The sequence below is a fragment of the Nerophis ophidion genome, linkage group LG02 (assembly GCF_033978795.1).
Source record: "Nerophis ophidion isolate RoL-2023_Sa linkage group LG02, RoL_Noph_v1.0, whole genome shotgun sequence".
Taxonomy (NCBI): domain Eukaryota; kingdom Metazoa; phylum Chordata; class Actinopteri; order Syngnathiformes; family Syngnathidae; genus Nerophis; species Nerophis ophidion.
The window spans coordinates 26,919,101-26,933,455 of NC_084612.1; the positions used below are offsets into that span (position 1 = coordinate 26,919,101).

At 40.4% G+C, this 14,355-nt stretch overlaps 1 protein-coding gene across 2 annotated transcripts in view; it reads left to right on the forward strand.

Annotated features, from left to right (window-relative positions):
• Positions 1 to 13,788, forward strand: part of elp4 (elongator acetyltransferase complex subunit 4) — a 159,475-nt gene extending 145,687 nt beyond the window's left edge. For both annotated transcript variants that reach the window (XM_061880366.1, XM_061880357.1), the window contains one exon: positions 13,500 to 13,788. In XM_061880366.1, coding sequence (XP_061736350.1) covers positions 13,500 to 13,519 — 20 coding nt within the window. In that variant the 3' untranslated portion in view covers positions 13,520 to 13,788. The remainder of the gene's footprint in view (positions 1 to 13,499) is intronic.
• The last annotated feature ends 567 nt before the right edge of the window (positions 13,789 to 14,355 follow it).

Genomic DNA, 14,355 nt, shown 5'->3' on the forward strand with positions numbered 1-14,355 from the left:
TCATCCTGACCAATTTTCTCCTAGCAGCAGGTGATAGCTTGCATTTTCTTCCTGATTGTGGCAGTGACAAAACTGTGACATGCACTTTATACTTATGAACAATTGTCTGCACAGTTTTCCTTGGGACCTTAAGCTCCAAGTGACTTTCGTGACTTGTTCAAGTCAATGATTCGTTTTTTTCAGATCTGTGCTGAGTTCCTTTGATTTTCCATTGTCGCATTTGTAACCGAGTCTAATGACTGCAACACATGAGCCCTATTTAAATGGGCTCAGAGAAGTCAACAGGTGTCGTCAATCATAATCAGCGACATGAAGTTAAGAGGCCTTGCCAAGAAGCTAATTTAATTTGATTGTAAATGTTCTACATTACCAAAATTGATAATGTATGTTGCTGTATGTATACTTTTGACCCTGCAGATTTGGTCACATTTTTAGTAGACTTATGATATATTCATAAAATAAACACACCTCCTGAATGTTTTTTGTGACAAAGACATGTGCTCCAATCACTATCACAAAAAAATAAGAAATTACTGGAAACTCAAGACAGCCTTGAAATTATGTCCTTTACAATTGTATGTAAACTTTTGACCACGATTGTATATATATTTATACATATAAAAACATCTATATACATATATAATTATTGCAAGAGGCTGCAATTTGTGTTGCAATATAGATTTTAAGCTATATCACCGATCCTTATTCATTAATATAATGTGATTGTCCCTCATTTCACTCACTTCATGTTATTTAAGAGCTTATTTACAGAAGAAATGGCGACTACAATGGTTTGCGCTAAGTTGGTATTTAATGGTAAATATCGTGTCACTTCCATCAGCGTGCTCCAGCCCAGCTAATCTGATTTGAACGGCCAGACCGGTCGTCATGTGTTCCCAACAAGGTGTTGGGTTTCCCATAGTTTTAAGATTTACAGTGACACGGGCCATTTCAAAGTCTGGCCTAAACACTATGGGAGAAATGACTCGTTAAAAATTAGCACCTAAATACTCTGGTCATTAGCAAGCCGTTACCACTGATGGAATGCCTTTGATGGCGCTGCTCTGTGTGTAGGTTTCTTTTTAAGCTCTTGCAGGAAAATGTCAGTTTAAGACTGTGAATATAATGTATGCATACTAAATCATGAGGTAATAATTGTAGAATGAACAGCAGTGATGCTGTGCATTTTCTGAACCATTAAACAATAATTTAATCCCGACAAAAATCTGCCGCTGTATACGAATATCAAGCAGTATGAAACGCCATATTCCTTAAGAAGAGGCTCTTTGGGTTGATTGGTAAGCTGAATGGAATTGTCCATTGTGGGGTGATATTGGTAACCCTCTTAGGGAAATCTAGTCTGTGGGCTGGTCCCGAGGGCTCATTTCAAGTGCTTAGCGCTCGTTTGGAGCTTTGCCAGCATGCCCCTCGACCCCACCACCCCCCCTGGCCACGCATCGGAGCTGAACTGCAAGGAGGGAGCTCCAACATCACACTTTCTAACATACAGCTTCACTAACAAAGTGGCTCACATCCACATTCACGTTTACTCCGCTCTGCATCCAATGGTCTAATTTCGAGCCGTCCGCTCATATCCAGCATCCCCCGCCTAACCTCAGTTTCTCCACCCCCGCCAAGGTTGCCAGGCAGCCGGGAAAGACTTCTCTCACCCGTACACCCCACGATGCCTCTGAGGGTTTTCCGGATGTCCTTGTTTACACCATGGAGAGTGCAGGTCGTTGGGAAGCATATTCCCAGACTGCGCGTCTTAAGCCCTCTACTGACCTCTGTTAATTTGGTGTCCGTACAGGCCTGGCCTCTCACCTTTAGTGAAACCTGCTCATTACATCTTTGTAAGCTTGCAGTATTGGTGACGGGCAGTAACTAGCTCGGCTTTCCCTGAATGTGCCAAGCCGATCGATTGGTTTTGTCTGCTCCTCCCTCCCAACTTTGATGTTACCATTGATTGTTCACATGTGCCCCCGAAATCGGAGGTTAGAGGAGCTGAGCCGCACTTCTGGATTGCTTTGACCTTCGCTCTGCACATGCTCAGTGGGCCCGCAGAGCCCAGAGCCAAACACACGCAGCCAAGCCAGGACCGTGAGTGCGTGACAGCCAGACAATGATGTGATGTGTGATATATTTTTTTTTACTCCCTACACCCTCTGAGGATGATGTATATGTGATTGATTTTCCTCCATCCCTGCTCGCTCTCGGGTTTCCGCTGCAGTGCACTAAGCAGGACTGAGTCCAGGCTTGATCAATGCATTGTTTTTCTGTTTCAATTACACTTGACTGAGCTAACGACACGAAAGGTTACGCAGGTGAGGTTTGGCAGAGGTTGGAAGCAGTAGCGTCTGGAGGCCCCCTCAAGGCCAATATGTGAGTTTGCAGAGGAAGAGCGGGGATCTCAGTGTGAGATGAAAGATTTTACTAATTTATCATCCGTAGAACATGCTAGTTTTCCAGTGGGAATTTTCCACAAGCAGTTTTGGGGTCCCATTTTAGAGGTTTTAAAGGATCTGTTTTTCCTTTCCTCTGTCACCAAACTGGTTGGTTTTATTTGACGTATGACGAGTATGTTTCAAGGCCATCTGCATGTGAAAAGTGATGTAGTTAAATTGTGTTGTGAATTAGAATATTAAAAAAAAACTTTTTTATATTGTTGGACACATTTTTTTTTTTAAAAAGGACAATAGGAATATTTATCGGTGAAATAGCAACTGATAGATTGTAAAATATAAAGAAGGGCTGCATTATTATGCCCAAAATTGTAATCACAAATATATGTGTCAATATTGAAATCATGATTATTTACTGTTAATTAAAACATATTTTATTGCACTTTTTGTTTTAGACAAACAGTAACTTTGCTTTCATTTTAAAATGAAACTGTAAAAGCAATTCAGGGCAGCATGGTGGAAGGGGGGTAAGTGTGTCTGCCTCACAGTACAAAGGTCCTGGGTTCGATCCTGCGCTCAGGATCCTTCTGTGTGGAGTTTGCATGTTCTCCCCGTGACTGCTTGGGTTCCCTCCGGGTACTCCGGCTTCCTCTCACCTCCAAAAACAATCAACAAGTTGCATGGCAACAATAAATTGTGTGAATGTGAGTGTGAATGTTGTCTGTCTATCTGTGTTGGCCCTGTGATGAGGTGGGTGACTTGTCCAGGGCGTACACCACCTTCTGCCGGAATGCAGCTGAGATAGGCCCCAGCACCCCCCAAGACCCCGAACGGGTCAAGCGGTAGGAAACGGATGGAAAAGCAATTCATTATTAATACAATAAAGTACACAAAAGACAAAGGGCTAACTAAAATAAATATGCCATTGCACAGTGCTATAAAAAGGCAAACAAGTGAAAAAGTAAGACTATGCACAAAAGGCACATACTACAGAAAACATTATTTGCACTGCTCACAGTATATAGGACATGTGTCTTTTGACCAAATAAAATGTAATTGTGTCAGGTATTTTGGTGTGTCTTTAAGAAGTAGATGGATACGAGGTCCCTTAGTACATGGTTGATGTTACGGTCGTATTTTGGGCTTTTATAGCTTTTCGTCTGAACTTTGCGCCAGTGGCGGGCAGTTGAGAAAAGGAGGAAAATGTTGGTAATGCTTATTGTGTCTCCGCAACTCAGTAATCCGTTTAGATGTACACACCAACACAGGTTTGCTGTGCCACTCCTGGCATTTTTTGTAACTTGATGAGGTTGCGACTTGTCCAGGGTTACCCCGCCTTCCGCCTGATTGCATCTGAGATAGGCTCCACCACCCCCTGGTACCCAAAAAGGGATAAGCAGTAGAAAATGGATGGATGGATGGATGTATAGTTGAACCGCACGGGAGTATTTCTGAGTTTTGAGAAATGAGCGGCAGTGCCAAGAGAACGGCGAGGCGTGCCATCGTGTCCCAGGTTTAATTACATGCTTGTTGGTACCCTGTGGGTAACTCTGGGGGATTGGAGGGCACCAATGTAATAATGCATACTGTATTTCCCTGAATTGCCGCCGTGGCGCTAATTAATTTCAAACCTCTTCTCACTCCTGCGCTTACCAAAGGCATGCGGTATAAGTAAGCATGCACTAATTATTTTAAAACCTCTTCTCACTCCGGCACTTACCAAAGGTATGCAGTAAAAATCTGAGTGCGATGTAAGCTTGGACCTTAAATCCTACTGAATAGCTCTTAATCTTCTTCCCTTTATGCGATTTCAAATTACCGGTATTGAAATCAGCCTCCTCCATTTTGAAAATGATGACAGGGGAAGTGTCACTCGTGACGTCACTAGTTTGACCAGGCGATAATACTAAGCATGCGCTAATTATTTTGGGAAGCGAGTTTGACCCGGCAGTAATTCAAGGTAGGCACATACTATATGCCCTGCAGCAATTCAACGAAATAAGGTATATTTTTCCTAATATTTTCGTCAGCTACTGGCTGATCTACCCTCAAACTCTGTTGTCACTCACTCTTACTCGCTCTGTTGTGTGTCTGACAGTCCACTGTCTAGACCAGTGGTTCTTAACCTTGTTGGAGGTACCAAACCCAATTAGTTTCATATGCGCATTCATCGAACCCTTTTTAGTGAAAAATAAAATGTTTTTTTTTTTCAAATTCAAGACAAAGTTATGTGTTTTTGGTACACTTTAGTATGGAGAACATATTCTAAGTAACAAAGACTTAATTTAGAGGTTTTTTGACACTAGGGGAACATATTCTAAGTAACAAAGACTTAATTTGGAGTTATTTGGTTAGGGTTAGAGGGTTAGGGTTATAATGAGGCCATGCCGAATTAGGCATTAATAAGTACTTAATAATGACTAGTTAAGAGCCAATATGTTACTAAATTGCATGTTAATAAGCAACTAATTAATGGTGAATATGTTCCCCATACTAAAGTGTTACCATGTTTTTTTTACTGGTGCATAAAATGAACCGTGCATGAACATCACCTTGTTCAAAGAACAAAACCGACACAGTACATAAACTCACAACAAATGACACACCCGCAAATCAGTGTTACTTCAGCTGTTGCTGTATCCGTAGTACCCTAATAGGGAGAAGTTTTTATTGACATGATGAGTCGGGTGTGTTTTGACCTCCGCCGAACCCCTGAGGCCGACTCACCGAACCCAGGTTAAGAACCACTGGTCTAGACACACAACACTCGCTCATTCCCCGCCGACACGGTGTGTTCAGTGAGTATGAATGGCTTTGCATAGTTTATCACTTGCAAACTATTGACTCAAAATGCACCAAAAATTTGGCCAGAAAAAGACGTATTGTAATCACCGGAACAGCACTCCCAAAACCGATGTTGTGATGACGTAAGCCATATGCACAGGGTTGTCTGGAGCGGAGGCAGCGTGCCCACGCTGAAGACGTACTTTAATATATTCGTGATATACCCGTTGATAGTGATCTTCACAATTTAAGATGACACTTGCGGCTTTTAATGAGAAAAAAGGCTCCCAGCAACGCAAAGCAAGTGTGACGTCAGGCACTCTGCTGCTTGCTTTTCATTGCATGCGTGGAGCGACAGAAGTTAAGAGTCTCCAAACATACTGGAGTATAGTCTCTAATAACACCAAAAATAGATGCGAGATGTGTTGCCAGTCTTTTTTTATAAAAGAGTGACTAAAAAGATTGGAGAACTCGCTTGAAAAATAAAAAAAATCTCAACACAGGACAATGTAGAAAAAGTAGCAACAATTTGAAAATACACTCCCTGCTGACCGAGAGAAAACATTTTGCTGCTGTGGTGCCGAGCGTCCACGACCTTTTTTACCCTGCTTGGACGTCGCCAATGTTGGATGTTTTCTCCCTCACTTCCGGTTAGCTTTGTGCTAGCACGATGCTAACGCGGGCGCTAGTTTAGTTTGTTAGCGTCGCCAAAGGCTGCAGAAGCAACATTGTCATTTAAGATATCCTTGCACGATTAATATTGTCTTTAGCACGCTTTATTTTCATACCCGAGCACGGTAGCATAGCCATGTTGCTACTGTGGGGGATTTAATTCGCCATTGACACATATATGTGCCAGCAATACGTCGGAGAAAGAAGTTGAACAAATTGAATAAAAATAGAGAACCACTGATGGATAATTACTGATTGTCCCTGGTTGCTGGCACTCGCGGTAAAACCTCTTAAATGCACCAAAACGAATAAATAAGACGCAGAGGGAAGTGTGTGTTTGAATTCCGAACGTAAATAGTTATCAGTGCTTCCTATCTACTAATAAAATAGGTAACCTGAAACTTGACAGTTCGTGTCAATGGTTTAAGTGTCAAAAAACAAAACTGTTGATGGATGATTAGTAATTGCCCCTGAACGCACCATTGGTTGCAGGCACTCGCGTTAAAACCTCTTAAATTCACCAAAACACGAATAAATAAGACGCAGAGGAAAGTCTGTGTCTAAATTCCGAACGTAAATAGTTATCAGTGTTTTCTATCTTACAAATAAAATAGGCAATCCAAAACTTGACAGCTCGTGTCGACGGTTTTAAAGTGTCAAAAAAAAACAATATAGTTGATTGATATTTACTGATTGCCCATGAACGCACCATAGGGTTGCAGGCACTCGTGTTAAAACCTCTTAAATTCACCAAAACGAATAAATAAGACGCAGAGGGAAGTGTGTCACTGCCGTTGTGTCCTTGGGCAAGACACTTTACCCACCTGCTCCCAGTGCCACCCACACTGGTTTAAATGTAACTTAGATATTGGGTTTTGCTATGTAAAGCGCTTTGAGTCACTAGAGAAAAGCGCTATATAAATATAATTCACTTCAATTCACTTCAGAACAAAACGATATTATGTAAGAAATAAATATATGTTAATGCTATCCATCCATCCATTTCTACCGCCTGTCTTTTTCGGGGTCCCGGGGGTGCTGGAGCCTATCTCAGCTGCATACAATATTTAAGAATAATATATTGGTGGCGACTTGTCCAGGGTGTACCCCGCCTACCGCCTGAATGCAGCTCCAGCGACCCCAAAAGGGGACAAGCGGTAGAAAATGGATGAATGGATATTATATTCACATGGTTCTGCGTTTTTAAAGAACATATACACCATGGCAAATGATGCAATGTGATCATATCGACCACGCCTCAAATCACGCCCCACCGCCACAGGTATTTTGGCAATTTAGGCAAAAACCTGACATTAACAAAATAAAAATGTCTTCCATTACGATCATGCTTTGTCAGAGATGTTTTGTAATGTTGTTCTGTGATATTTACGCCTAAAGAAATGCTAGTACATCAGTTTAGGAATATGGGTGGTTGGGGGGTTTGGGGACTGGCTGGCTGAAATATTGTGTAAATTGTTTTATAACATGTTCTGGTGGAGTCCTCAGATACAGAATGATTGGCAGGTTCAATATTACTTTGTAATAATTAATAGAGAAAGTTAAAACATTGTCATGCAGCAATATGAAGACAATTAACGTGTACAACATGTGATGTACAGAATATCAGAAGCATTTATTCAGGGAGAATTATCACAGATTACAGCCGGGATAGCACCGCAAGACACTTTACCCACCTGCTCCCAGTGCCACCCACACTGGTTTAAATGTAACTTAGATACTGGGTTTGACTATGAAAAGCGCTTTGAATCACTAGAGAAAAGCGCTATATAAAATATGATTCACTAAAGTTGTACATTACTTAACTGGCAATCAAGTTAGAGCCTTCTTAAATATAAGTGCAGAGTAAAAATAGACAGTTTAAACAGATGTTTTAACAGGTCATATGCAAAACAAAATTAAGTTTGTCAGACTCCAAGTAAGGAACACCAACATATAAGCACTTTTAAAAAATGCTGTTTTTATAACAGCATTAAATGGCAGAATGTCTTTGCCGATGTATGTCTGTGAGCGCACGCTATTTTGCGCTGTTTTGCTTACACTGACTTGTTTGTCACCTGGCTTCTTTACTCAAAGCAAAGTGTGTGAAGTGAATTTGGACTGTCGAGTGTTTGTATTTCAAGTGGGCGTTGTAGTCGCGCGCATCCGGCAAACAGGCTTCTCGGTCTTTATAGGCTCATCTTGTTCCAAAGGTTTAAACTGAAATGTTCCCACATTGATGCGGTGGTGTTTGGTTTTGTGTTCATTTTGTTCTTGTTTGCTGCTACATGCTAACTAGTTGCACTTTGTGCTGATAGCCTGCGAGCGGCCCCGCGTCGCCTCGCCAAGAGTCAAAGACACTTAATGAGGACAAGATGCTTCACCCTTTTCTTTTCTTTCCGCTATGGTACAAACGCTCGTAGCCGCTAAAAGTGACGAAAGTGTGAATGCTTTTGGAACATGCACATGGCGATTTATCGACGCTGGGAAACTTACCGACTATCATTTCATTTATCATTTATCGTCGGTTAATTAACTTATCGAATATTGGCCCAGGCCTAGATTTTGGTCAATATAGTAAATAAAATTGACTTGACCTGCAGTTGGGTCGAGCTGCTGCTCCGTGGATTGGTCAATGAGAGTTGCCACTTTTATTAGCTTTTAGCACACTGACAGCTATTTTTACCTTCGTTGTTGCACTACTGTTATACGTCACACCATTTTCTTAGCAGATGTGGCAATTAAACCTACAGTACAAAACAGAAGCCACATGTTTTTTTATCCCAAACCATGCCACTGCCATTCTTAGTCCTGTGTAACCCTACCTACAGCACCCTACATTAAATTATAGCTCCTTCCCAGTCTCTCAGTAGTCACCTGTCCAACATAATCGGCTGGGCCGCATAAAGACGGCTGCTCTTGTTTCAACCCACAAAGGACTTGAGTTCACAGAAAGCAGACCTCTTGAGTTTGACGCCTCCATGATCTGTTAGTCACAGTGGCAGCAGAAAAAGGAAAACAACTCCATAACAGTCCTGAACATCAGCAAGTGTGCCTACGTTTTGTAGTTTTAAGTCTTTAGATCCCTGTAAAAACAGCACAGTGCAAAAGAAGGAAGGAAAAGGTCTACCCTGGAGGGATGAAGAGCATTGCGTAGTCCTGAATTATATCTTAATAATGATGCTGTTAAAGCCTGTACCCAAACACCTACTCATTAGGAAAGAGATAAGTATCTGTGGGAGTCTCCTAAAGCTGCATGTCTGGAGGGGGTAAGGACACAGTGGGCAGAGGAGCTTTACAGGGATAGGCTGAGCGGGGGTAGTCATAGGGGGCATGTGGGATGCAGGCTTTGACCAGAAGGTTTCAGATGTCATGGCAGATTCTTTCAGGGCAAATTACAGGGTTTACCGCCTCTTGTACCCAGGATGCCTTCGTTCTGATTCCTCTGTAGATGCTCAGGCTGGCCAACAGCGTTGACACTTCACTCTCAGAGCCTCTTCAACACTTTGTTCACAAGAGGGCCATCGGGCGGCTTTTCTGAAGAGAGCAGTGTTGCCCCGCTTAGGCTTTATAGCAGTTAGCGTGTTAGTCTTAGAGGGCTTTACGCGAGTGGCCCTCATTAACCTCTTTGCGTCTTTGTGCTCTGAGTTGGCACAGGGCTGCTCGGCAGATAAGCTTTGCTGTGAAACAAGCTACTCAGCTAAAAAGCTCCAATCCAGTGACTCCCGACAGTCGTATCTGTCAGCGCATGTGCTTTTTCCTTGCATGTTTTTTATTGCCTTCTTACGGGACATTTATATAACAACCTAATAATATATGAAAAGTCCATACAAAAACCTAACCCGCAAAAGCCACTTAAAATTCAGTAACAGGAATGGGAATTGATAAGATTTTTTAGATTTATAAGTTTTAATTCGGCTTAATGATTAGATTCATTATTGATTCTTATTTGGAAAAAGGATGAAAGATAAACAAGTTGAATAGTGTATATATAGTGTAGACAAATATACGTTAGGTCAGGAAAAAACAGAGGGGATCCCCTCTGGGTTTTTCCTGACCTAACATATATTCTGCTCTATCCCGGTATTGAGCACTGTATAACGAATAAACCACAGAAATCTTGACTATAGTATATATATATATATATATATATATATATATATATATATATATATATATATATATATATACAGGACTGTCTCAGAAAATTTGAATATTGTGATAAAGTCCTTTATTTTCTGTAATGCAACTAAAAACATGAAAATGTCATACATTCTGGATTCATTACACATCAACTGAAATATTGCAAGCCTTTTATTATTCTAATATTGCTGATTATGGCATACAGCTGAAGAAAACTCAAAAATCCTATCTCAAAAAATGTGAATATTTCCTCAGACCAAGTAAAAAAAAAAAAAGATTTATAACAGCAAAACAAAATCAAACATTTGAAAATGTCAATTAATGCACTCAGTACTTGGTTGGGAATCCTTTTGCACGGATTACTGCATCAATGCGGCTAGGCATGGAGGCAATCGGCCTGTGGCATTGCTGAGGTGTTATGGATGCCCAGGATGCTTCAATAGCGGCCTTCAGCTCATTTGCATTATTGGGTCTGGTGTCTTTCAGCTTCTTCTTCACAATACCCCACATATTCTCTATGGGGTTTAGGTCAGGATAGTTGGCAGGCCAATCGAGGACAGTAATGCCATGGTCAGTACACCAATTACTGCTGATTTTGGTACTGTGGACAGGTGCCGGATCATGCTGGAAAATGAAATCATCATCTCCATAGACTTTATCAAAATATTCTAATTTTCTGAGACGGACCGTGGAATTAACACATTATAATGCCTAATTTTGTTGTGATGCTCCGCTGGATGCATTAAACAATGTAACACGGTTTTCCAAAATAAATCAACTCCAGTTATGGAAAAAAATGCCAACATGGCATTGACATATTTATTATTGAAATCACAAAGTGCATTTTTTTTTAACATGGCTCAAAACAGCAGCTTGGAATTTGGGACATGCTCTCCCTAAGAGAGCATGACGAGGTTGAAGTGGGCAGGGTTGGGGAGGCGGGGTTGAGGTGGGAGGGTAGGGGGTAGCGGGGGTGTATATTGTAGTGTCCCGGAAGAGTTAGTGCTGCAAGGATTTCTGGGTATTTCTTCTGTTGTGTTTATGTTGTGTTATGGTGCCGGATGTTCTCCCAAAATGTGTTTGTCATTTTTGATTGGTGTGGGTTCACAGTTTGGCGCATATTTGTAACACTGTTAAAGTTGTTTATACGGCCACCCTCAGTGTGACCTGTATGAAACCGATACCGATAATTTCCAATACTACATTTGCAATAATTAGAGATGTCCGATAATGTCGGTCATATTATTATTATAAAAAGAATAGGACACCAAACAAGCCTGACTGTTGCTGTCCGTAGGCACTGTTTACGACCACCAGACATACAGTATCATAATAGGTTGTTATTGCGTCATTTAAATATAGTAGATAAGTTAAGGAACAAAAGTATTGCCAAACTGAGGCATGCAACTCCAGCGCTTAAAATGTGTTTGTGTCTATTTTGGGTTGAGCTGTTAAAAAAAAAAAAAAATCATGCCTAAGGCAAACAATTTGTCTAGTCTCATGTTGATTAAAAACGTGAAAATTATCCATCTGAAGTACACTTATTAAAGATATTTTTTTAACTATTAATTGTGATTAATTATGGATTAACTATGGACAAAATGTGATTAATCACATTTAAATATTTATCATGACAAAGTCCCATAAACATTTTTGCATGAAGCATTACATGTAAAATTACATTTTTTTAATGGAATTGGCACTTTATATAAAAATGTTTACCGCAAATGTATTCTTAGCCCCTTCTTGTTCCATCAATGACAAGAATATATTGGTAAATTTTTTCCAATGGTCTTATTTTCACCAGTGTCACACAGTGTAACTTCTGCCAGAAGCAACACTAACTACAGTTGGGAAAAAAAGTATTTAGTCAGCCACCGATTGTGCAAGTTCTCCCACTTAAAATAATGACAGAGGTCTGTAATTTTCATCATAGGTACACTTCAACGGTGAGAGACAGAATGTGAAAAAAAAGCCAGGAATTCACATTGTAGGAATTTTAAAGAATTTATTTGTAAATTATGGTGGAAAATAAGTATTTGGTCAACCACTCAAAGCTCTCACTGATGGAAGGAGGTTTTGGCTCAAAATCTAACGATACATGGCCCCATTCATTCTTTCCTTAACATGGATCAATCGTCCTGTCCCCTTATCAGAAAAACAGCCCGAAAGCATGATGTTTCCACCCCCATGCTTCACAGTAGGTATGGTGTTCTTGGGATGCAACTCAGTATTCTTCTTCCTCCAAACACGACGAGTTGAGTTTATACCAAAAAGTAATATTTTGGTTTCATCTGACCACATGACATTCTCCCAATCCTCTGCTGTATCATCCATGTTACAATTTTGGTAACACATGCCAATACGGCCTTTTTAGTTTACTTAATTGCAATTTTGAATTTCCCGCGAGGTATCCTGTTGAAAACGTCTGGGAAAGATGACGCGTATGTTGACGCGTGCTTGTGACGTTATTGGTTGGAACGGACATTTCAGCCCAGCACCAAACACGACTAAAAGTCGTCTCTTTTCAATTACACAGTATTTTGGACATTTGTGTTGCTGAATCTTTTCACCGCAGCCATCTGACTTTCAGGTATGACTTTATAATCTCATTAAAACACTATTAACACAATAAGCTGATAAGGGATTTTCCAGAATTATCCTTGTAAATGTGTCTAATTACATCTGAAACGCTCCCACTACCGCCGCCTGGAGCCGTCGCCTTTTTTTTTTTTTTGTGATTCACTCTAACATTCCATATCCACGAATCTTTCATCTTCGCTCAAATTAATGGGGTAATCTTCGCTTTCTCGGTCCAAATAGCTCTTGCTGCTGGAGGCTATGATTGTAAACAATGTGAGGATGTAAGGAGCCCTACAACCCGTGACGTCACTACTTCCGGTAAAGGCAAGGCTTTTTTATTAGCGACCAAAAGTTGCGAACTTTATCGTCGATGCTCTCTACCAAATCCTTTCAACAAAAATATGGCAATATCGCGAAATGATCAAGTATGACACATAGAATGGACCTGCTATCCCCGTTTAAATAAGAAAATCTCATTCCAGTAAGCCTTTAATAATAAATTTTTAGTTTGTTTTTATTTCTTGTGCGGCCCGGTACCAGTCGGTGGTTGGGCACCACTGCCATAAAGCATTTTTTTGGTCATGGAGCATACTCTACACTTCAGAACAACTCCATTCCTTCACACACGCACACACACACACACACACACAAACACACACACACACACTCACACACACAGCTTCCCTGAGACATATCAGCGCTAAAGCTCTCTGAACCATTTAGCAACACACTAGCAGTGCTGTGCAGAGTGCTGAAGCATCTAATGCAATTTCAAGGCAACATGACTCTGTGAATAAACATCTCTGAAGGCAACCATCTCTTGTACGTAGATCCACTGTGGAAGGTGGGGTTTTTTTTGCCACTGGATCTAATAATCCTCTCACCTTTCTCCGCTCTCTCTTTTCCTGATTTGTGTAGCGACTACATTTGCCTCCTGACTTGTCTGAGACCGTGAGTCGTGTGAGCAGGGTGGAGCTGGAAGGAGCCTCCATGGTGACTTCAAGTTGTGGCTCAGGTACCAAACACCTGGATTTTTAGAGCTACTGACTCACAGGTTGCTACAGGCAACCAAAACTTCAGCTCCTCCACCTTGGCGACCTGGTTGATCTCCTGTCCATGTGATGCCCGGCACGCTAAGTTGCATATCATCATATTTCAAGCTTCTTTTTCTAGTTGTCACACACAATAAAACATTGTCAGACCTTTATTATGTGTTATTATGTTTATTTCAACATTTCATTCTAATATGAATATGAGTAAGTCTAATATGAAGTCTTATATATTCATATGAATAAGATGAGTATGAAATTCAACATTTCATATTGAGACATAAAAACAAATAGTAAGACTTAATTGTCAAAAAGCATAATGCATATATTATGCACATAATAAAGTGTAAAAATAACCAACATCCATATTTAGACATATGGATAACAAACAAAATATTTAGATACATTTGGAAACTGATATGTGCTTTACAAGTGTAAAAATAAGTTATGCACGGTTCCTAACCTTGTCAAAAATCACAAAACGCATACAGCTCATGCAAGTTTTCAAGTATAAAAATAAGTTAACCACTAGTCAAAAAGTATTAAAAAACAAAAAACAGTCCTAAATAACATACTGGAGTGCATACTTTGCATTTTAAGTGTAAAAATAAGTGAACCACTGTAAAAGCAACACAACATCAGTCTTAAATAATATATGTTTGTGTAAAATTGGTATTTTAAGTGTATAAAGAAGGTACTCACTGGTCAGCATGGATCAAATCAAC